The sequence below is a fragment of the Platalea leucorodia genome (assembly GCF_965183815.1).
Source record: "Platalea leucorodia genome assembly, chromosome: 3".
NCBI lineage: Eukaryota > Metazoa > Chordata > Aves > Pelecaniformes > Threskiornithidae > Platalea > Platalea leucorodia.
This window is the reverse complement of record NC_138825.1, coordinates 76,194,454-76,220,286: the sequence shown is the minus strand read 5'-3', so window position 1 is coordinate 76,220,286 and position 25,833 is coordinate 76,194,454. Positions and strand designations below refer to the sequence as shown.

Below are 25,833 nucleotides of genomic sequence, written 5' to 3'. Positions count from 1 at the left end.
CAAGTGTGGTGAAAAGACATGCTTGTATTTATCTAGGAGCTAGCTCACATTCAGCCACACCTGCACTAAGACGGTCTATGCACTGCGATGCCTAAGCAAGTGATTCCAGAAAGACAACACAAAATATCTGATCCTGTTTGCACAGACCCAGCTCAAATCTAGCGTAGCTTAGTGCCTGTGCTGTTCAAAAGTGACGACTTGCCCCTGGGCAGAGCTGGTCCAGGAAGAAACACAACCATGTTTTACTGTGTGGCATATCGACTAATAGTCCATATTAAAATGCAAGCTGACTATGCATGGAAACATCTTGTTATTTTTCATCTGCAACTTGATTATTATGAGTTGATGAAATGGGACTGAATAGATGTATATTCTAAAGGAAAATATATCACAGCAGCTATGCAAGATTTTAGGCCAACTGGTAAATTATATACTATTATTTTTAAAAATCATATGCATTTCAAATATCACACCAGAGCATTTTCAGTGCATTACCCCCTTTCTTATTCCCTAAGAATCCTACTTTCAAATACTTCTAAAAATCGAGGCTTGAATTCCTGTATCAGTTTGTTTCTTCAGTAAAGTTACTTACAGGGATAGAGATTTAAGGAGACTCAATATTCCCCTTTGCTTGACACAAAGATCTTGAAAAACAGTAGCAGCGACACATCAAGGTCTTTCAGAGTCATAGTACAGAAGAAGATTCAACTATTGAAAATAAAACTTTTGTAATAGTTTTAGTGGCGTGTGGTGCACAAATGAATTTGCAGCCTTGTTCCTCACTATCCATAAAGAGAACTTGAAAAAAAGAACTCCTGCATCTTCTCGATACAGGCTGATGAAGGCAGAGTATTCCTGCTACTACAAATCTGCCTGCTGACCTCTCTCAGCCTTCAAAACAGTCTACGTATCTCAATGAAAAAAATACCACTGGAAACAGGCTCCTGAGGCTGCTTAATTACATTTAGGAACAGATCTATTATTGAATTTTCTATTTCTTGCCAGACTGATTTTTATACCATCATCTGCAAGGGCAGAACAGTAATTGTTTGCGGCACATCTTTAGGCAAAGGCTTTTACTGCCACCTAAGAAACAACGTTCAGCTTGGCCTGCACGGCACAAACTACACATGACTAAAATGAATGCACACCCCCAAGACACAGAAGCTGTGGAACAGGCAGGTAAGCGTGTCAGTCATAAGCAGAGGCTGTGCCTTCTACACCACTCTAACAGGTCTGAGCTTAGAAAGGCTGGCTCTTCTCAGGGCTGCTGTGCAAGGACTGGCCTCTTGACAGCATTGCCTCTATAAGGTTGTACCAGGGACAAACCATTTATCATTCAGCTGCTGTGCTAGGAGTAATAGACAGTGATCCCGTGCCCGGGGACTGCAACAGACTGAGGCAGGCTCCTTATACATGTGTGATGTGGAGCCACTCAAAGCGTTATGATACTTGCTGGGAGCACTGCTGCCATTATCTGATCAAGCCAGGACAAGGTAGTCTGTCATTTTCTTGCTTTTATCCTACTGGATTCTTCCCTACCAGAATAGTTACAGTTCAGTGGCCTCAGCCCATGCTCCTCTTTCACCCTGTTCTTCCCATTCAAGACCTAGGTCTCTAATCCTTAAATAAATGATGAAGGAGAATATAAATAGCTTATGTCTTTCACCTATCATCTGAAAGAGAGAGCGAGAAGAGCTATGGAAAAAGGATGGGAGCAACTACTCAATACAATCGCATTGCATGTCTCCAGAAGGCCGCTTTGGAGGTTTGGAAGGCTAAAGGTACCTGACTATACTTCCTCAGGACTGAAGATCCTGAAGATGCTCTGTCCATGGCTGAGCTTTTGTCTTCCTACAGTTTGGACACCAGCAAAAAAGTGTGGCCTATTGTTGAGTATGAAAAGAATATTTTTCTTTAGATGAGAATCACTTACAAAAAATAATCTATTGCTGTCTGAATATATATGCATAAAAATAATGGGAAAAAAATTAAAGTCAGCATGATTCTTACTTGCTGTTTTTAGAGAAAGATACTTTACCATTCTTTTCAACTCTTGCTTTAGCTGTAGGAACAATTATGATTTAAGTAAACAATACTTATTTTCCTAAATGTTAAGTACCAAAGACATTATGGTTTTCCTACTGTTATCTCCCCTTTATACTGAAGCATTTAGAAAACATTATGGATGTTCTTGTCCAACTTCATTTTTATTTAAGTGTGGACACTCAAAATGCCAAACTAATTCTTTAAAATGAAAATTTAAAATACCTCCTTTGCTCAGACATTCGTATTTCAAATTTCACCTGAGAGCAAATGACCTTAGTACAAAACACAAGCGTTTCAATTAAAAACATTATTTGTCAGCAGAGCATAATGATTAGCCATAATTTTGTAAAGACAAGACCACAGCAAAAAAAATGAATTATAATTGATACAGGGATCAAAAACAAACGTCAAAAAATTAAAGCAACAGTATTAGTATGCAATCGTCCATGGAAATTCTTCAACTAAATATCAACTATTTTTAATCTTCTAACTTGGAAAGAGGTGTGATCATCTTGTGAAAATGGTCACAGCCGTGCTGCTGACAGAACATGTGTTTCTTGATGTATAGCATCTCATTTCAGGAAGCAGACTCTTCCTCAATCCCAATACACAGGCACAAAAAGGAAAAATGATAGAAAGCTACACACAGACTTTGTTTTGACACAGAAAGCAAACTATAGGGCAACAACACAAGATTCCCATTCAGCCACAAACTACGGCAGAAGTCTGAGAGCTAGCGACATTTTGTTCAAAATAGTAGTTTTTAGCCTTCAAAAAAATTATTCGGTCTTAAGAAATAAACACCTTACTTTTTCTCCTTGCTTTTCTGAATTTGACAGCAGCCAGGTTTATTAAATTCATTCCATATAAGTTGTAGTCTATAAAGAGTTGAAGGAGGTAGGGAATATGGGCTTCATGAGGCTGGTAAGATTTGTTCATTATGGCTCCACCTTGCAGAAGCTCACATACTCTAAAATTAAAGACAATTTGGACATAAACCAAAAATTATTCCAGTACAACAATATTGATATTTGATTTTATCAAAATATAAAATACTTAAACTTCTTAAATTTTGCTTTAGTTGTATTTTTAACTTAAGAATTTTGTTTTCACAATAACAGACCCACAAAAAATGATCTCTGCTAATAATGATTCAATATTTGGGTGTTAATTACAAAGGAGCTGCGAATACTCCAGCTTAAACAAACATACAAATCTCAAAAACCATCATACTATGTACTATTCCTGCAACTGATCCAAAGCCACTATAGTCCATGAAAATCTTTCTACAGAGTAACTATGGCAGCTGTATGCCTACACAACAGTAATAACTTTGAAAGTCTCTCTAGTTCTCCTTGACATATATACAAAGATGCCCTGCATGGTTTTAAAGTTACATACTGTATACACAGAAGCAGTATTTTAACAACTTCCTAGAAGCATGACAAATCTGCTCTTTTAAACATCTACACATTAAAAAATAACTGCAGGTATTTGGATAATTATAAATTGGTGCAATAAATTTAACAGGATATATCTATAAATCAAAGAAAAGCACTAAGCATTTCTAAATGCAACAAACTGGGTTAAAAAATAAAGTTTTATACAGAAAAATTAAAGGAATAATTTAAGTGAAGTGTTAGTCCTTATTTGGATATGAGTAATTCAAACATGAGAAGCTCCAAAGTTCGAAACAACTGTCATGTCATACATGCATATAGATTACATTAAGACAGAAATTTAACATCATGCAAAATTTTACTAGCCTAGAACAAAACCCAGACAATCCTATCTTATGATCATGTATTAGATCTTTAAAAAAAAAAACCAAAACACAGTTACAACAGGTAATACTACATGCGCAAGGGTTTTCAGTTTATGCTTGAGAAATAATTTCTCCTTATTTATTCCTGAATTTACTGCAACTACTGTGACAGTAAGATTGAGAACAGCTGTGCTTTCATTTAACAGAACATTACTCTATTGAGAAATAGAGAAACTGTCTAATAACAAAAACTATCCAGTTTTTCAAGTATATTTTAAATTTAATAATGGGTGCTGGAATTTAAAAACTACTAAAATTCACTTCATAATATATGACAGAGTACTACATTGTTCTCCTTAAGAGTTTTCCTCATTTTCCTTAAGAGTTACAGGAAAAGTAACATGATGCAAATTTGTTCAAGTGTTCAAGAATTACAGTTAATACAAGACAACTAAAGGCAAGTATATTTTGGTCTTGCTTTCCTAACATGCTACTGCTTTAAAAATAATATTGGTGTGCTTAAAATTAGCAATTTTATGTGTTTTGAAAAATTTGGACAAAAATTTTGTTGCTTTTATTTTGTTAAGATGTAGATGAATCTTGCTTCAAAATTGACTTTTTAATAGAAGATATAAGGAAATCAGCCAGAACTTCATATCACCACATCCTTACCTTTTTACCATTGCAGGATTGTAAAGATAAATCTTCATAAACTGTCTCTCCTTTTCATGGTAACCATAAAAAGGCCTGGAGAGGAAGAAGTAAAAGAAAGAAGCTAGCCAGTTATGCTGTGGCATTTATTCAACCGCATTTTACTATAAAGAGTATTAAAATCCAAGGAAAAAAATTAGAAGACAAACTGCATATCCAGGAGAATGAAAATTCCCACACGTCAGGCCAAAGGGGAGCACTACATTACTATATAATATGTCAAAGATAAAAAGAATAGGTCCTATGCATATCAAAATATCTAAAAAAAAAAAAAAAAAAATTGGAAGGCATTTATGGCTTAACATTGTTTCTTACTTTCCGCACATGTAAACATACTGATGGCACACCATCATAATAGTACTCTTAACAAATTTATTAGTGCTGGACTGCTTCCAAAACAGCTTTCAGCCCTTCTGATAAATGCTGTAACAAAGTCCTTAAGGACATTAATTCTGCAGATCAGGTGCAAATGAGTAAATACTGGCTGTGTAACATAAATAACTGAACAATAAGAACAGCTTAAAAGAGTGAATAGTTGCCCCTTTTCAGTGATTACTAATCATCTCGTGCACTAAATGAGGCATGAATCCTGAAGAAAATAGGATTTGAGAATGCAATTAAAGAATACATAGCATAATGAATATGTCAAGATTAAACTGAGGCTGAACAGCCAGCATTAATTTTGGTAATACTTGACTGAATTACTGACTTTTCAACATCTAGAATTCTAATCTAATCTAGCATGCTTGTAAAACAGCTTGTTAAGAAAACAGGCCATAATTCAACACACTGGGTGAATGCAAGAAGTCTACAGTTTGCAGTAATCACAACCAAAGTCAACAGAAAGTCAGGAAAGCATACATTAAAAATGTCACCTTTAAAAAATAAAAAAAAACAAAATAAAATGTCTTTATCAAAAATATTATATAAAAATGCAACTGGGATGCTTACTTGCTAAGTCTAAAAAATGAAGTTCAGTAGTAAGAGGGATTTCAGTCCTAAATTAAATGCAAACTCAGCAGAACTGCACAACTACAGCATTAATACTGCCATCCTTAATATGGTTAAATATGCACACATTTAATATCTCCAAAAGCTAGACTGAACCATTTAAAAAAATGTTTATGCTGTTAAAACTGAGCTAAGTTGAAAAAACAAACTTCAAGCTGTTAAGCTGAAAAGGGAGATCAGATCGTGTATAATGAATCAATCTCTTTCTTATAGAGATAGTATAAACCTAATGACAGGTTATATACCTTGAGTTATAATGACTCAGTGTACTGTAGGCATGTAAATTAAAAGCTACTTTAAAAAAAAGTCAGCACTTGCATGGCAAGTGATCCATACTCACATTGACATGGCAGCAGGGAGAGCAAGATTTATAACACTTCCAAGGTTAGCTATGAACACCTACTTTAACTTCACAATGCACAAGGACAGTATATTTCACCTCTTTTTTTATTCCTGGACCTCCACTATGTTTGGAAGTTAATGCAACAAAAGTCTTACATTAAACTTACAAGGGTTTAGCAAACACCTTTATTATTTATTTATTACATAACAATTTTCCTGCTAATGTAGAAGAGAAGGCTTAAGATAAACTCCAAGATTTAAAGAAAAATATAGGCTTCTCACCATGGAGACACTATAATATTTATGAGCAGAATCTGACTCAGGTCAGAACAGAAGAAAACAAATAGTTTTTTGTGACTACATAAGCATGTCTATCTACCCAGGTAAAGATGAAGACGTATTATAATTTCTGTTAGGTGCTTCCCATTAGCCTCTTATGCAAGCAAACACAATAGATGAAATGCTCTTTCCTATGCTTCTTTGAGGCAATGAGTATTGAACTTTCAGTAAGGACTGTTTTGAAGTTGTAAGGCAAGAGAGGTGAAAGAGGCAGGTTCTCCTAATCTCTGTTTTCTCACTGATTCGAGGAAAGATTGTCTTCAGCAGTTGACTCTGCCCAGCTTTTACTGTTGAGATGAACAGCTATACTACAATTCACATAGTTCTCAGAAAAAGGACAAAAATAAGAAATGCAGTGGGTTACCTTCCTTGTTACTGCAAAAACACATCAGAAAGTTCTGATTGAAGAGGAAAAGAAGTTATTGTAGCCACTTTACTAGCAATATCTAGAAGGTACCACTAAAACTGGCTGGAAACAGAAAGATTATCTTCCTAAACTGAGAAAGAACATATTTCAAAAGTGCATGGGAAAAAAAATAAGTAAAAGATAGTGCTGCACAGTACTGAAAATTAGCATTCACATTGTTTTGAAGATGAAAAATTCAATGCACGTATAGACTAACTGTGTTCCTCCAGGACAGCTTCCTATTATTCACTATGATTTGACATATTTTTCAGTCTTTGGTTATGCGACTCAAAAATTAAGAGAATCCTTAAAATGTTAACATTCTATAATAGCATATAGTTCCAGCAGTAGTAGAAAGCTACACCAAATAATAAAACACAACAGTCAGCTTGACAGATAAGAAAACTAATGTTTAAGAGTCTCCACTTCATGGCCTGTGCTGCTGGGAGAATCAGATGGATAAACATGAGCTAACAGTCTCTGTGATGTGCTTCCTAAAGGGGCCATCTTAGGTGAACAAAGAAAAGGAGATCTAGAGTCAGGCTCCTGCAAAACATGGCTGGTCACAGGGAACCCAGAATAACCCAGACAGGTAGAAAATGCTGGCTGGAAAGTACTGCTGTAATAGCAGAGACAGAAAAAGCTAAAAGGAACAGATTTCGAAAAATTATAGACACTAGGATCCAAGTTTAGGAAAAAATGGTTATGTCAAGTGTTTGGGGGGAAAACCTGTTGATTATTTTAAAATCAAAGCAAGTGAGAAGAATTATTTAGTAGTTGTACAGGCCTGTATGAAGACACACATGGGGGAAAAGAAAAAGGAAAAGCACTGCAGTCACTCAAGTCCATAGTAAGTGCTTCTATTTAGTACAACTGCAAACACATTTCAAAACAAATAACCAGAAATCCTAACAGGTCATACTTACATTCCAGATACTAATGACACTTTGAAAACATGTTGAATAGTAGAAGATGGATTGCCTAAAGCCACATTAAGTGCTCTGTCAATGCTGAATGCCACTTGACGAAGATAGTATTCCGGATGCTGTCCAAAACCATCATATGGTACATAGAGGTAAGGAAAGATACCATGTAAGTGGAGACAAGTCTTCTGACCTAAAAAAGAAAAGGTAAACATTTATTTTCTAATGACTACATCTTTTACTTCTTTTAAGGAGTCCCTAAGTTTGAATTTTTGCAGGTTATTTTCAGGTTCTGCGGTAAATTTACAAAACAAGTTCAGGTGTATTTCAAACAAAAGGTACCAATTTAGAGCAGTTCTCACATTTGATTCATTGACAACAGCAATACAGAACAGATGTGGTTACGTGATATACACAGTGGCAAATTCTGCTGTTATACAATCGTAATCCTAACGATTTTCTTTGTAGTAATAACACAACACCTCTCTGAGAATAATTTTTCGTACTGAGTCACTGTTGGATGGTTAATGGTTTCTCAGCCTTTGTGAAAATTTTGCCGTATCAAAATTTTTCCCATTCCTCACTGGGATGAGCATACAACCTCTCAGAAATTAAAAAGACCATTCAGAACATCTACAAGGCCAGTCAAGATTCTAGTTTTTAAGGTGCAAGTTAGGATATGGAAAAAAAAATACCCAGGTGATTTTCAACATTTTAAATCTGTGGATCCCTGAAAGGTCTCTACTGCATATGCAGGTCTCTAGCCTTCTAACAACACGTTTACTTCCCAGCGTTAACTTTCATGACTCCGCAGTAACAGCAGAATGAAAGAATACACCATGAAAACCATTCTACTAGACCACAGCTTGAGCTTCTGTTTCAGACAAGGCAGTACAGTGATGTGGACCGGGATCTCCCAAACCTACCATGTTTTTTGGGAGACTAGTCTCAACTGTAATGTGTGTTTTCTGTTCTTTCCTCACCACAATACAACAGAGCATGCATTCACTGCTGAAACTAACATCAGGTCCTGCTCGCCACCCTTCCAGCCCCAAAAATCATTCATGACTTCTCACTGGTCAATGAAAAAGTTTCACAGAAAAATACTATAAGCATGTCGCTGATTAACCCCCACCGCACCATAATGATAGGCCAAATATATCATCTTGCATTTTGTTTGGATAAACTCCCTGCATGAAGATAGCAAAACAGTATCTAAAGGCGGTGCTTTCATCAACCAGGAGATAAATAGGGTGCACAACTTCACTGGTCCACAAGACCAATGACAAGACTTCCAAAAGTCCATTCTTTCAAACAGATTATTTCTCAGCAGGTGGACCTTGCCTGAACTATTTACACTCATTCATACCCACACTAGTGCACCACTGGCCACCCAGGGAACGCAGCTGTAGATCCATTAAAGCACAGGAAGAACAGAGCTTCTGAATCAAGACTGCTTGCAGATTTTTACATTTGTGAAATGCATGCCTCCAAATACCATAAACAGCATTGTATTTTTTTTACTGGGGGTCAGATGTATTGTTCTTTCTTCAAATATTTATCAGACCTTCATATAATGTCTAGAAGTGAAAGAAATTGCTCTAAGGATGGTAGTACAAATCCATTTTCCAAGGTGAATTTTATTCTTCCTATAAGTCATCCCCATCAAGTCTCTTCAGCAATGTTTAAATACAACCTATATACGCATAATGTTGAGGTCATCATCTATGATGAATTCTGCCCATGCTTTTAAACTATTTCAAGAGAAGAAATTGCTGTATTATGTATTTCAAATAATAATACACTAAAAAAAAAAAAAGAGGAAACTAAAGAAAGAGAAACTACGAACTAGAGGGTTTTTTTTTTAATGGTAAAATAAAGGACAGTAACAGCTTTATATGGCAGGAAAACTTCTGTCTCCCTAATGTGGGATAAGTCATTTATTAGTAGCACGTCAACCGAGAGAGTATTGATCCATGCAGTGGTAGCAGACCATTTATTTTCTGTACCAAGCCACCAACATATCTGAGTGTTTACTCAAGGTTGTACTTAAGACTGGCTTTGAAATAAAGGATTCCCTCCCCCCCGGTATAATTAAGAGAAAATTATTAGTTGTTTAAACTCTACAGTACCTCTATTCATTTTTGTTTGGTTGGTTTTTTGGGAGGGCTTTGCATATTTTTTTTTTTAGTTGGGTTGGAGCGGTGGGGGGGTTAGGTTTTTTTTTTTTTTGAATGTATGCTAGGATCACATTCAGGGACAAATTCAAATGAATTCATACAAATTATTTGTCTGAATGCCTACTGAAGCTTCTAAAAAACAAGTGAACAAACCAGCCTACCCCAAACTAAATTTGATATTGGAGCTACAGACTAAGTATTTCTGGCAAATATATAGGTCTATCCCCCTATAAATTTTATAAATTCAGGTGACAACTTGTCAGTCAAACTCAGTTCTGCACTTACTTTTTTTTTTCTTAACACTAGTAGCTATGAACTCTTGTTCTTTTTGATAACACTTTAAAAAAAAAAAAATCTTTGCTTTAATGGTTGCCCAACTATTCTGAGTTATAGTTAATTATTTCTCCAGAAAACAAAATTAGAAAGCATCGGAATAAATAGAACTGGAAGACAGTCTAAACTTACTGTACTTAAATACAGGTTCCTTTCAAGTTATGCGCAAGACAATTAATAATGCTTTTATAGCTAGCACCTGATTACTCAAGTTAATTAAATTTAAAAAACCAATATAGCCATTTCTACTGCAGCAGTTTAACAATTCTTGCTGAACTGAAATGGCATTTTATTGTTGAATAAAAAAAGAACACGTACGAAGAAAGCTTCCTTCTATTTCCTTTTGTCCCCTTCCCCTGCACTCCTCTCTATATGCAAAAAACCCATGAAAAACACCATAGCCTTCAAATGACCAAAGAGTCAAATTACCACCTAACTCCAGGGAAAGCTTATAAACTATACACACTGAGCTGCTTTTCATTTTTGATTCTGTCGAGAAAGCAAACAAGCCACTGCTGATCTAAGACTCCTATTAGGCCAGCAGCTGTAAAGTTACAGGGGTTCATACAGCTGCTCACTTTGATCCTTGTTAGTACTGACTCATTTACCATGGTATTTGGTTATACTGCTATTTTTATTTACAATCCACATTAGTACAAGTCTTACCCTGCTAGTATTAAGAACAGTCGCTTGCTACCATCATTTAAGTAAAAGCATCAAATTGCACCAAATATCACGGTGTTGAGTCTGAAGACCAGACTCCAGTAATAGCAACCATGGTTTGCACTAAGCCATGACAAATTCTAGTGGATTCTTTCCAATAGAGCCACAGGGAGAAAACAGATCTACCCACTGAGGGTCTCAGGTCACACAGGCTCATCAATTAACATAAATTAAAAACTTGGCTTGGGATAAGGTTAAGAAGTTTTATGCTTTAAATGTGTCAATCTTACGTTTCTGTTTCTTCTCAGAGATATAGACAGAAGCAAATTTGTACCACTACAACAGCAGTGACTGCTACAGCGACCAGCAGATGTTATTTTTACATCTATTCATCAGTCTCTTTACATCTGTAGAATCAATGGAAGTGGTGCTCGACAGCGATTCTGCAGCAAAAAACGTATGGTTTATATGATCGCTTTCCTCAGAATTTCCCGATGCAAAACTGGATGCTTCGAAGTGATTCCCAGAGTTTTCAGATGGGACAGGCCACTAAAACGTTTCATGCTGTGGCCTCATCATGGACCTACTGTGCACGTGCACCACAACCATTCTGTACACAAGCAGTACATACGATATCTCTATTAACAAATGAACATAATGTGTACGTAAATGCTAGGGCTTGTGGTGATAATGGGTTATCAGCCAGGAGGAGGCTGCTGCCCAAACAATTTCTCTGGCCCATGCTCTCTTAAAGAATGGAGTCTGCACTGGTTGAATTTATCTGCAAGTCACAGATCAAGCATCCCAGTGTATGACGCAAGGGGACTGCTGAGTAAACATATAGAAATCTAGAAGTAAAGCTGAGGCTTATTCACAAGTCTTTTTCAGGCGCTAAATGAAGTGGTGGATGAAGGAACACAAAAAGTGCTGCTAAAACATAGAAAAGAGGCAATACACAAAACATTGAGATATTATGAGATACTCAACTAGCAAATTGGCTATTTTCTCTGAAAAGAAGAAACTGCAAACTAAATGTCAATATAGATGAATAGCCAGAATAATAATGAACCAATACTTCAAAAATAATATAAATGCAATATTTTCAGACAGTAAAGAAAGTGAGCCCACCCCCCAAACCCATACTTAGAAAAGCAAGCAGCATAAATGTTACTGAAGTATTAAACGAAAATACAGCATTTTGCATACTTGAAACTCACAAGAGAGATTAAGAAAGCCAGCCTGCTATTTTTTTTTTGAAGATGGTTGCCATATGCATTACTATTAGGAACTCGTACCAAGCATAATCCTTGAGCTACCGTATCATTTAAAATATTAGAAGACAAACCTGTAGCAACCCTAAGACAGAAAAATTCAATATAATTAGAAGAGAACTGAAACCAGTATGATAAAGGAATGCTAAGTCGCTCAACAACTACTCAAGAAGATGCAAGAACTGATGTCTTCTGACCACCAGAATGCTCAGCTGTACAGGATGATCTGGTATGGATAAAAATGAGATGCAATCTATTCAGAATCACAGAATGGCTGAGGTTGGAAGGAACCCCTGGAGGTCACCTGGTCCAGCCCCCCCGCCCAAGCATATGAACACCTAATTTCACAGCACAACAAGCTAGAGAACCTGAGGATTATTATTCAAGTGTCCTCAGAGAAATGCTTTTTCACCATCTGAAAAAATTGATTTTGCCTTAAACTTCTAAAAATTTCTTTCTGCTAAAATAAAATAGGACAAATTTCTGTACAAAAGAAAAATGTGAAAATTATGAAGAAGGGACCTTACTGTATTGTCCAGTTTAAGAATAAAATTTACAAGTTAGACGAGGAGCACCTAAGGATTCACCACAGTTAGCACATGAAAATCTGTGTGCTGCACTCCTGGATTATGTTCTCCCAGGTGCAAGACTTTACACTTGTCCTTGTTGAACTGCATAAGGTTCTTGTTAGCCCATTCTTCCAGCCTATCCAGGTCTTCCTGCAGGGTGGCTCTCCCTTCCGAAGTATCCACTTCCCCACTCAGTTTGGTATCATCAGTAAACTTCATCAGGGTACACTTGATCTCATCGCCCAGATCACTTAAGATACTAAACAGCGTTGGGCCCAATATCAATCCCTGGGGGACCCCACTTGTGACAGGTTGCCAGTTTGAAAAGGAGCTATTTACCACCACCCTCTGGATGCAGCCTGTCAGCCCGTTCCCCACCCACTGCACAGACCACTTGTCTAGACCGTAACACATGAGTTTCTTTAGGAGGAGGCTGTGGGAAACCTTATCAAAAGCCTTGGAGAAATCCAGGTAGACTATGTCCACCGCTCACCCCACATCAACCGAGCAGGTTACTTTGTCGTAGAAGGCGATCAGGTTTGTCAAGCACAATTTGCCCTTGGTGAATCCGTGCTGGCTTTTCCCAATCACATGCTCCATTTGACTTCTGATAGCCCCTAGGAGGATTCATTCCATAACTTTCCCAGGGACTGAAGTAAGACTGATGAGCCTGTAATTTCCTGGATCCTCCTTCAAGCCCGTTCTTGTAGATGGGGGTGACATTAGCCTTCTTCCAGTCTTCTGGGATGTCCCCTGATCTCCACGACTTCTTAAAGATTATGGAAAGCAGCCTCGCAATGACGTCAGCCAGCTCTCTTAACACCCTTGGGTGGACAACATCAGGGCCCATCGATTTGTAGGGGTCAAGCTCCTGTAATAGGTCACATACCAACTCTTCCTTCACTGACGGTGGGTTTGTGTCTGCATCAACCTGGATTTTTGTTCCCAAGGCCTGAGGCCCAACAGTGCTGGCAAAGACAGAGGTGAAGAAAGTGTTGAGAACCTCTGCCTTTTCAGCGTTGTTGGTGACTAATTCACTTCTCCTGTTTAACAGCAAGCCAATATTTTCCTTCTGTTTCTGCTTGTTGTTTACGTACCTGAAGAACCCTTTCTTGTAGTTTTTGACACCTCTGGACAATTTCAATTCGAGCTGAACTTTTGCTTTTCTAACTGCATCTCTGCACACCCTGGCAATGCCCTTGTAGTTCTCAACAGGTATTCGTTCACTTTTCCATGTCTGGTATGCCTCTCTTTTGGTTTTGAGCAGACTCAGAAGCTCACAGAAAAGCCAAGGGGGTCTCTTGCTCCACCTACTTCCCTTACCTTTAAAGGGGATGAACTATTTTTGTGCTTCCAGGAGAGTGTTCTTGACAAACTCCCAGCACTCACTAGCTCCTTTATCGTCCACGGCAGCTTCCCACAGAATCCCATCCAACTGAGTTCTGAGAAAGCTGAAGTTTGCTCTTCTAAAATCTAGAGCCTTTGTCTTAGTACTGACTAACTTGGCACATCTAACATTTGTATGAGGAAGCAGTCCTCAATGCATTCCAGGAACTTGACAGATGACATGTGAGCTGCTGTATTGTTCTTCCAACAAATGACTGGGTAGTTGAAGTCACCCGTAAGAACCAGGTTCTGTTGACCTGAAGCTTGCTTAAGTGACCCAAATACTGCTTCGTTGGCCTTATTGTCTTGGCTTGGAGGTTGGTAGCAGATGCCTACTGTAAGATCCCTCTTGGAGATGACCCCTCTGGTCTTGACCCAGAGGCATTCAGTAGGGCTTCCACAATCACCGTAGTTGGTTTCTAAACATTTAAGATCCTCCTCAACACAGAGCACGACTCCTCCTCCTCTTCTTCCCTGCCTGTCTTTACAAAACAGCCTATAGCTATCCATTGCGAACCTCCAGTCATATGAGTTGTCCCACCATGTTTCAGTTATTCCTATGACATCATAACTTTCTGACTGGGCACAGAGCTCCAGTTCCTCCTGTTTGTTCCTCAGGCTGCATGCATTGGTATACATACACTTGAGGTGGTTGGTCTTCTGGTTCTCATCTTGGGAGGCAGCTAAGGGACATTTGTCGCTGCTCTGGCTGGCCTAGCTTATTCCCCAGTTGGTTGCAATGGCGGGAGCATTGCCACTTTGGACCCCGCCCCCCAAGTCCTTCAGTTTAAAGCTAAGCTCACCAAGTTGGCCAGCCTGCTGCCAAAGATTCCCTTGCCATTTCTAGACAGGTGGATGCCATCCCTCCCTAACAGGCTATAGTCATCGAAGAATGTCCCATCGTCATAAAAGCCAAAACCCTCAAGATGGCACCAGCCATGAAGCCAGAAGTTGATTTGCATTACACGTCTATTTCTGGCTGCACCCTTTCCTCTAACTGGTAAAATGGAAGAAAAGGTAACTTGGGCACCAATACTTCTTGCTCGCACCCCCAGGGCTTTGTAGTCTTCCTTGATTCTGCCCAGGTTCCAGCTTGCGGGGTCATTCGTGCCCACATGAAAGAGCAGCAACCGATAGCAGTCTGCGCTCTTGACAAGTTGTGGCACCTTAGCTCCTAGAAGGCAGCATACCTCTCGTGACTCCCTGTCAGGCCGGCAGATAGGCGCCTCAGTGCTCCTTAACAGCGAGCCACCCAGTACGAGCACTCATTGTTTCTTTTTGCGGTATCCACTGTGTGCTGCTAGTACAGTTTCTCCTTGCTCGTGGATGTCTACAGCTGTTAAAGCTTCATATCTGTTTTTGATTGTAATGCTGGAGGGTGGGGACTGAATCAGGGTGCTGCTTTTGTGGGTCACCAGGGTCCAAGATGCCTCATTCTCTGTGGTGTCTGCCACAGGAACATGGTTCTGAAACCACCTATCTATCTCCATCTCAGCCCCTCTAATACTGCGCAGCCTTTTAACTGTTTCCTGCAACTCGGCCATTTGACGCAACAGATCATCAGCCTGTGCGCATCTTTGCAGGTACTTAGCTTTCTCCAAGAGAAGGGCCTGGGCACTCGTTGCAACCTACTGTCTGCACTGAAGGCTCCTTCCTTGCCATATGTAAATGAACAACCAGTTTTGTTGAAACTCTCCCTAAAACTTATTTTAATTGCTGAACTATGATCCATTTCTCCCAGACAATTGTAAAATACAATGGGGTGGGAGTAAAAAGGAGAATGCAGCAGCACTTAAATACATGGCAAAATCCCAAGATTTTAGGAAAATTCTGGCTGAAGATTAAAAAAAGGATGCAGAAGACTGAAGACAAAGGGCTTTTTATACACTTGCCATCTATTAAAAGTACTTTAAGCGCAGTTTTGTAAAGCGGCAGGACTAAATAAACACGGACAGTATTAGCAGAAGAATGCATGTGAATACATCAAGCATGTCACCGCAGGATGCAGAAGAGGCTAGACAGTCATAAGGGATTTCCTTCCTTTAACAGCAATAGTAAAGCAAAGTAATTAGAACCCAAAAGATATGACACTACCATCTTTAAAAGATTAATAGGTATTTGAAAATAACTGTTGAACCATCTAGATTAAAAAAAATTGAAAAACAACTGGTGAACAATGACAACTAGAGAGAGTGGGAAAAGTAACAATCCTGTTGGAAAAACAACTCCAAAAATGAAAATTTGTCAGTGGGATAAATATTAGAACCCAATTTCAAAGTAATTTCTTTCCCACAATAAAAGTTACCATACCATAGGCAATCTCACTCATGCTTTCTCCAGGAACAGGCTTCAGAGAGCAACACCACGTTGTAACAGGAGTACTTAATCTACTCTGCTAGGTAGGTGCAATGTGAGCATCTTCTGCACAGTTTAGATAGTGCTTTGAATTGAAGCTGCGTTGCTCACTGGAATGGGCTTGTCAAGACATGGATCACTGAATATCACTCAGAACTGAGCTACTGAAACTGGATAGGACTCAATTACTTTACAGTGCTAATACAGTTTACGAAATTAAAGTCACCATTCTGTACCTCTCACAGAAAGCAAATAGATCACATACGCGGACTGATACCAGTAAGGTAATACTCTGATGAAGACAAATCCCTTCCCTAGCAAAACTTGGGAAGGTCTTTCCCTCCTAAAACATTTGACGTGTCATTCAAAAACATAAGAGTTTAATCTTTTAATGTCAAAGAGTTCTTTAGTAGTACATTACATTAATGTAACTTTTTCAGTGATTAAGTGAAACTCTCAACCTTTTCCCAGAGTCCTGAATCAAGTCAGCTTTCTTCCAAGGGGTGAGAAGGAAGGGAGGACTACACACATTGTAGTCTTAAATACTGGATACTAGAGAAACAAGAATAATAAAATAAGGTCTTGCAGCAGGAAGATATCCTCAAAACAAAATCAAGAACAAAGCCTAAAGACCATATTTCATATATAATATTACATATTTGTGTCAAGGCTTTCAGTTTTTCCCTGGCATGTGAGAAAACATTTCTTTCAGGAATATTTGTAAACAAGACAGAAAAAAAAAATTTTTTACTTACATTCGTTTGAATCCAAATAGAGTGTTTGGTTATTTATAATTCTTTAGTCAGTAACTGTTCCTTGTAACATGTAATACCTCTACTCTCATGAAATGAAAAAAAATAAAAGAAAGCTTATCCAGTAGGAAAATGAGGGCCTGTGACTCCTCATTATTCCTCATCCTTGATGTAAAGATCCTTAGAGAGGGAGAAGAGCTAGGTTTTCCATCTGTAATTTAAAATTAGAAATCTCTGTATAACCATGCACATATTGAAGTAATACCTAGCCTAGAATCAAAGAGACAAGAGTTCAATTCCCATCTAGGGAGACTTCATGTGTGGCCTTGGGCAAGTTAGTTACCATAGATGATGCACTTTCTCGTTGTGAAATGGATGTAACAGTACTTTCATATCTGAAAAAATCTGTTACAGGGATAGATATACAAGAGGAACACAGCGAAAAAAAAAAAAAAAAAAAAAAAGATGGGTTCTAGGAGTACAAAATAGCTAGGAAGACACAGGACAAAGTGTTCAAATGAGCAGCAGTATCCTATTCAGGATATGGCCATGTCTGTCTCAGCAAGTCTTCAAGAAAGGAAACAAAACTTTCACGAGTAATTTATAGGCCTAGAATCAGACTACTGAAAGTATTCTTCTTCCAATAGCAGGCCCCCTGTATCCTTTTTTATCTCACACTACTAAGCCCTGAAATTGTGCCCAGCTTTCTTCAACACTTTTGCATCAGTAAAATTCAAACAACCTGATGATACGAAAAATATATGACCTCAATCTTCCATCTATGAGATGGCTCAGTGCAGCAAGAAAAGTCAGTCAACAAATTTGTTCTTCCACTTGAACTAGGGGAGGAAACAAAGATGGGAGAAAAGCAGAACATTCAGATGTAAAGTTGAATTACGTTTAAAAAAACTCAATCCAAACATATAAGATGCCTAAATATACCACTACAAGAGAAAAAAGGTAAAAAATTAGTATGAGGAAAGTTTCTCTCCATATTAAAAAAAGAAAAAAAAAAGATCAAAATTGGAATAATCATCACACCACTTCAATAGGCTCCTAAAAGCAAATAAGGAGATCTCACAAATTAGAAGAAAATGCAATGTATCGTTGATTTTGGGGACATGGCATCGCTCTCCAAACCTAGAAGCATAATGGCATTCTTGTGCTTTTGAAAGCAGCACAAAGATCCTCTACCCAGAAGCCCAGATTTCTGGGCAGTTTCTAGATTCAAGCAAGAAGTCCACAACCTTCCTTGAATCCATTATCTTCCAAAAGACAAATTCCTCTCAAGTTCTCTAGCAAACGCGTCAGGCAGGTCCCAAGGTCCAGAGGTCTGAGAACCCTGGAACAGATGTTTCTACATCTCAGAGGTTCAAAGATAACAGCATAGGTAACACCAAATAAAATCACATTTGAAACTCCGATTTTTACTGAGTGCCTAAACACACACTTCAGTTGTCACATCTCCAACTCGTATCCATTCAATTAATTTGCTCAGACAGCTTTTTATATCAAATATAAGTTGTCTTAATCATTTGGACAGAGGTCCTCCCACTGTAAGAGAAGATCAGGTTCGTGACCACCTGAGGAACCTGAATGTATATAAGTCTATGGGTCTTGATGAGATGCATCCGAGAGTCCTGAGAGAATTGGCTGATGTAGTTGCTAAGTCACTCACCATGATACTTGAAAAGTCATGGCAGTCAGGTGAAGTCCCTGAGGACTGGAAAAAGGGAAATATTGCAGCCATTTTTAAAAAGGGTAAAAAGGAGGACCCTGGGAACTACCGACCTGTCAGCCTCACCTCTGTGCCTGGGAAGATCATGGAACAGATCCTCTTGGAATCTGTGCTACGGCACATGGAGGGCAAGGAGGTGATTTGGGACAGTCAGCACGGCTTCACCAAGGGCAAGTCCTGCCTGACCAACCTAGTGGCCTTCTATGATGGAGCAACTACATCAGTGGATGAGGGACGAGCTACAGATGTCATCTATCTGGCCTTCTGTAAGGCCTTTGACACGGTCCCCAAAATATCCTCCTCTCTAAATTGGAAGGATGCGGATTTGATGGGTGGACTGTTCGGTGGATAAGGAATTGGCTGGATGGTCACATCCAGAGGGTAATGGTCAATGGCTCGATGTCCAGATGGAGAACAGTGACGAGTGGTGTCCCTCAGGGGTCCGTACTGGGGCCAGTGCTGTTCAATATTTTCATCAATGACATAGACAGCGGGATCGAGTGCACCCTCAGCAAGTTTGCAGATGACACCAAGCTGAGTGGTGCAGTCAACACGCCTGAGGGACGGGATGCCATAGAGAGGGATCTGGATAGGCTGGAGAAATGGGCCTGTGTGAACCTCATGAGGTTCAACAAGGACAAGTGCAAGGTCCTGCACCTGGGTCGGGGCAATCCCCAGTATCAGTACAGGCTTGGGGACGAAGGGATTGAGAGCAACCCTGAGGAGAAGGACTTGGGGGTACTGATAGATGAAAAGCTGGACATGAGCCGGCAATGTGCTCTTGCAGCCCAGAAAGCCAACCGTATCCTGGGCTGCATCAAAAGAAGCGTGGCCAGCAGGTCGAGGGAGGTGATTCTGCCCCTCTACTCTGCTCTGGTGAGACCTCACCTGGAGTACTGCGTCCAGCTCTGGGGTCCTCAGTACAAGAAGGACATGGACCTGTTGGAGAGGGTCCAGAGAAGGGCCACAAAAATGATCAGAGGGATGGAGCACCTCTCCTATGAGGACAGGCTGAAAGAGCTGGGGCTGTTCAGCCTGGAGAAGAGAAGGCTGCAGGGAGACCTTATTGCAGCCTTTCAGTACTTAAAGGGGGCTTATAAGAAAGATGGAGAGGAACTTTTTAGTAGGGCCAGTAGCGATAAGACAAGGGATAATGGTTTTAAACTAAAAGAGGGTAGTTTCAGACTGGATATAAGGAAGAAATTTTTTACAATGAGGGTAGTGAAACACTGGAACAGGTTGCCCAGAGAGGTGGTGGATGCCCCATCCTTGGAAACATTCAAGGCCAGGCTGGATGGGGCTCTGAGCAACCTGATCTAGTTGTAAATGTCCCTGCCAACTGCAGGGGGTTGGACTAGATGACCTTTAAAGGTCCCTTCCATCCCAAAGCATTCTATGATTGTATGACTTGGAAACATTAAGTCCGAGAGACCACCTGGTTCACCAAGTCTTGTCTTCTCCAGTCTAGAAAGCCATACAATAGTCACACAAAACTGAAGTCCATCAGATACTTTCAACTGTGAGGTACCTACGAAAGAAATACTCTTTGAGGCCTCTCAGGCTACTGTTTACATTAGGCATTACTGTTGATGGAAAATATCAGATGTAAGCCCCAAAAGCAAGGCTACTACCTGTCTTACTGAGAATTTTTAACTTGTGGGGTTTTATTCCAATATGCAAGAGAGACTCTGTTGTTCCTTTGCACATAAATAATGAGCAAACCCCAAGAAAAGCATAAAAATTGAGACAGGATATTTAATATGTCAACTCAGTGAAGATATTCTGATGATCTCCATAAAACTACCTCCTCCTGCCTTGGATTGATTAGGACCTTTTTTGAATTCCTGCTGTGACATTAGAAAACAATCTGGGCTCCAATTGCAGAAGAACTACTGATAAACCTAACCATTTATAGGATGTACAGGTACATCATCAGAAAGGAACAGCTATTGCCTACAGTTATCACCAAGCAAAATAACTGACTTCATAGTGGAGATTGTAGGAAAAATATCTCATGAAATTTACTGTTATGCAGTCAAACTAGAACCAGGAAAGTCCAGAAATGCAGAAGATAATTTAAAAGTACAAGCCTCCTGAAATAATGGAGACCAAAGAAGTTAAGCACCTCAGAGATCAAGGATGAGCTATGTACAAACTATTCTTCACAAGTTTGATTACTTGTGTGTTATGAGAAATGGCAACAATATTTTCTTCTTTTCTTAGTAGAAACAAGCAGACACACAAGGCAAGGTTAGGTATTTGCTTAATTAAACACCCATCTACAAAATGAGCCATATACAAAACGTTATTCTTGCTTCCTCTATTGACAGATTACTCAAATAAGCAGCTGGACAATATCAATATTTCTAGAAGGAGTGTCAAAAATCACTAGGATGCCAGCTAAAATGAACTAGAACACATCAAGGAGGAAAATGTAGCTGGCCCCAGCTACAGATTCTAGCTATCATACACAGGTTGGCAACACAGGCCAAGCTGCTATTCCAGTAAGAAAAGCAACCACATGAATGCAACAGAGGCAGTCCATACTAGACCACACTGACCAAAGCATAGCTGAATAGAAAAGAGCATATTTACTAGTCCTAGATAAACCAATGGTGTGTACTTTACTGCATTGTGTAAAAGATGAAAAAATAAGTCAGCAGAAAAAAGGGGGAGCAGAGTAGTCACACAGCCTTTTGTTTCCATTTCCTTCAACTAGCTTTCATTAAAGACTGTTACTGCTACACAAGTTCTCTTAGCTATCTTATTAGTCTTTCTTGATGAAAGTAACACAAGCCACATGTAAATGGAAATTGGTGCATATATATTCAAAGGAGAAAAAGTTTTGCTGCTTGGTAACTGAACTTGAACTTTCACCCCCGCAGGAGGCTAATCTGCCTATTACTGTAATGAGTGTGCACTGTTCCAATCACAATTCACCTCTTTTTCCTGTGTCAGACAAAACCAGTTGAAAAGTTGTTGTTGAACTGGAAGAAAACAGGTATTTTTCTGTCAGCTAGATAGCTAGTTAGAAAAAAAGCACCAGAAATATTGCCAAAGACTATTTGTTAGTGTAAACTGCAGGTAAAAAACCCTGACATTAATTGTGATGAGGTTAACAGTGATTTTCATCAGTATTCTCTTCAATAGACATTTTTCAGAAATGTTGACTATTGATAAGTTCCTGAACACCACCAAGCTTGTGTTATCCCAGAGAAACGATACACTGTAGAGTATACACACTCTCATGAGTCAGATTAGTTTACATTAACAAGTAAATGACACCACATTCTGTTTGTTTTCTCTTCTTCTACTCTTCAAACAATGCTAACTAATTCTGTGAATATTTCTTGGAATTTTTCTTTTCTTTTGTATTTGCATTAAGATCTCCCACTTGCAGGTAACTGTCATGTCAGCCTATTCCTCCAGCTGATGAAAGCCAGATGACGTGCTCCACAAAAACAAGCACTGTCCTTAGGATACCCATAAGCAAATTTGCGACACTTGATACTCCTTATTGCCCATACCTTTTTATTTTATTAAAGAAGTTCTTAACATCTTTTGTATGTTCTAAGCTTACCATTTTTGGACAAGCAGCAACATACTTAGGGAGTACTTCCTTACTTCAGACACCTTTTAAATTCCTCTATAAGCTTTTGAAAGGGCTATATGGTGTGCGACAGTAATAGCAGGGAACAGAACTTCACGACCCAGAAAATAAACTGTATTCTTAACATCTTACTAACTTCGTGTTCAGGGTTTATGTGGCAAGCTGTTGGTGGGGGCTGCAAGGGTGGCCGCTGTGGGAAGAGGCCAGGGGCTGCCCTGTGCAGGAGACAGCCAGCTCCAACAGACCCACTGCAGAGCACAGCCAAGCCCCTCAGCCAAGCTGGGGGCACCTCTGGGAAAACACGTTTAAGAAAGGGATCACCAAAGGCAGAGACACGAGGAGGAGAAACAGTTGCGTGGCAGAGCAGATCTCCCCTGCAGCTCATGGAAGAGCCCACATCGGAGCAGATATCCCCTGCAGACTGCGGAGGACCCCAGAGTGGAGCACAAGGATAGTCCTGAAGGAACTGCAGGCTGTGGAAAGCCCACACCAGAGCAGAGGAAAGATGTGAGGAGGAAGGAGTGGCAGAGACATACCACTATGTACTGACTGCAACCCCCCTGCCATCCCCCGTGTGAGCTTGCAGGCCAGGGGTGGCGTATGGGGTTTGGGGAGTCTGGAGTGAAGGAATGAAGCTGAGCCTGGGAGAGGGGGGAGGAAAGGTGTGCTGTTTTAATCTTTGAGTCTCTTTCTCACTACCTGAATCGATTTTAATTGGCAATAAATTAGTTAATTTTGCCCAATTGAGTCTGTTTTGCCCACAATGGTAATTGGTAAGCAATTTCCCTGTCATATCTCAACCTACTGCTTTACTGTTTCTGTTTTTCCTGTTTTATCCCCCTGCCTTACCAGAGGCGGGGTGGTGGTGGTGGAACAAGCAAGCAGCTGGGTGGGAATCTGGCTGTTAGCCAAGCCTAACCTGGCACACACGGGTTAACAGAGACAATCCCCTGGATGTCAACCTCTAGAGCCTACAAACTGTTTCAGAAGGTTTGGAAAAGGTAACAAAGTAAAGCAAGTCTTAGTGTTAGTAGACTTAATACCTGCTACCTTGGGATCTATAACTTCATCAGAAGATCTCAGAGGGTGTTACAGCTGAAAGTCACTGCTTTAAACCTTTACTCAAGAGTAGAACTTTCAGCCTACCCATATTAACAAAAAACAGCACACAGCCCCAATCCCCAAAGTAATAAAACCTTTCAATGTAACAACATATTTAACCACAAACTTTCCATAAATTAGTCACATTACCATAACTTACATTAAATAACGCAATGGTATAAACATTGTCCATTTGTTGTATTAATATAATAATTAAACAATGTGGGAGAAAGTATTATCCTTAACAACAAACCCATTTTAAAACATACTAGTGAAAGATAAGCCGGTTCATGAGCCTTCTAAGGAAGGCTACACACGAAGGTGCAGAACGTTCAAGACATTTCCAAGTGGGGGAAGAAGAAGCTACAGCAAGCAGATAGGGTGATAAAATGCTCTAATCCATTGATGCTTTCAAAAAAGATGCTATAAATTGAGACTGCACATACCTCAAATCCTTATTAGAAGTTTTCCCTAAGGATTCTGATGATAGGACCCTTCAACCAGCTACACAAGGGAAATGATTTTCAGCTGATATAGCAGCCTTTGGTTTGCTATGAATTGATGCCCAGCCAAATTCAAATCTATAGAGCTGTTACAGAGGGAGCAGCTCCACAGACGATTTACAGAAGCTGTATTCTTGAAAGCTGGTGGTCTGAATCCTGATTCGTCTAACAGAATTGTAAATCCTGAGCAATTCTATAGTTTGTATTGTACACGTACACACACACAAAAAAAATCTTACCATCCCTTTTTCCTTCAGATCATTTTTAACCTCTTCGCTCCAGTTTAACAGTTCTTCAATAATTATTATAGTTATCTTCAACAGCTATTCAGGATTAACTCGAGAGGTACTGTGCAAGTGCAAAAATAACGGTTTTAAGCAGTAGAAACAATAGCAGCATTAGAAAAATAAAATTCAGATTATAGTATTTTTCAGTATTTTTTTTTTATTCTGACAAAAGATGTTCTCCTCCTTTACACTACAATATCGTGGTATACGGAAATCACGCTGCAATTATGTTATTTCTCTGTTTTTATTTTGCTTGCCAAAACATTAGATAGCCTGCTTGCTTGTCAAAAGACATGGGAGGGTAAGAGTCTTACACAAGAAAAGAAGTCCTTGAAACCAAAAGTAAATGAAACTTGCTCTTTTTAGACTTACTCTTTTCCTACAGATTTATCCATGGTATTTCAAAAGAATCTCTGTTTCAGCTTTTTGTCTTCTACTGTGAATATAGTCCTCAGATCTCTGCCACACCCTCAGCTTTGGTTACTAACAAGCATCTTTTTTTCCCCCACTCCAGGTAAACAAAGACCTTAGCATTCACTAAAGTCAATAGATGCTAAATGCAGGCACAGCATCTGTCGCTCTTCAAATGTGATCTTTTTATGCCTTCTTCTTTTATATATTACAAAATATGTAAATGAATGCTCTTTCAGTAATACAGCTGGTGTTACTATTTTATTCTGCACATTTTGCAATACTATTAAAGTATCTTACTTCCTATTTCGGTTTCTTTTGTGACACGCTATTTCACTTCCTCATCTTGAATTAGGCATCCATCCCCCTCTTTTCATCTTCTGTAAAGTCTGCTGTCTCTTGGCAGCACTTGAAGGGTTTCATGGCTTCTTGCCTGCTCTAGCCTTTCTTTCTGCAAAGAATGCCCAGTCTTTGTAGCACTCTTATCTTAGGCTTGTTACAGTCATTAATTGATAGCACACACACTGTTCTAGTTCTTCATATAATTAGAACTGCAAGATCTTTTTCTGTCTCAGTGCTACAGCAAAAAAATTTAAACATTTGAGCACTTCACAGAAAGCGTGTATCCAAAGACTGCTTGCCTTGGACAGATCATTTCATGTGGTTGTCTTGTATTTACTCAATAACCTTCAGAGTGGCTGTAAAGACTGCATAGACTAGATGTTTCACTTGCCAAGACAAGGTTTTTATAGCAGTGTCTGCATTCTTCAAGAAATGTTTTGAAGTGTTACTCAGAAGTATCTGTCGCTGATGTAGAATCATGGAATCTTTTAGGTTGGAAAAGACCTTTAAGATTGTCAAGTCCAACCATTAACCTAGCACTGCTAAGTTCACCACTAAACCATGTCCCAAAGCACCACATCTACCCATCTTTTAAATACCTCCAGGGAGGGGGACTCAACCACTTCCCTGGGCAGCCTGTTCCAGTGCTTGACAATCTGCGCAGAAAGAAAAATGGGGGGGGGGGGGGAACCAAAACCAAACAAAACCCACCACCACCCAAAAAAACAAACCATGCATGCAGAGTGGGAGCGAAAAGATAAACAGCGAGATAAAGAAATACAGGGA

At 39.3% G+C, this 25,833-nt stretch overlaps 1 protein-coding gene across 2 annotated transcripts in view; it reads right to left on the bottom strand.

Annotated features, from left to right (window-relative positions):
* REV3L (REV3 like, DNA directed polymerase zeta catalytic subunit) overlaps positions 1-25,833 on the bottom strand; it is a 129,493-nt gene that overhangs the window by 69,627 nt on the left and 34,033 nt on the right. For both annotated transcript variants that reach the window (XM_082306518.1, XM_082306519.1), the window contains exons 2-4: positions 7,550-7,739; positions 4,487-4,561; positions 2,859-3,019 (exon numbers count right to left, since the gene is read on the bottom strand). In XM_082306518.1, coding sequence (XP_082162644.1) covers positions 2,859-3,019; positions 4,487-4,561; positions 7,550-7,739 — 426 coding nt within the window. The remainder of the gene's footprint in view (positions 1-2,858; positions 3,020-4,486; positions 4,562-7,549; positions 7,740-25,833) is intronic.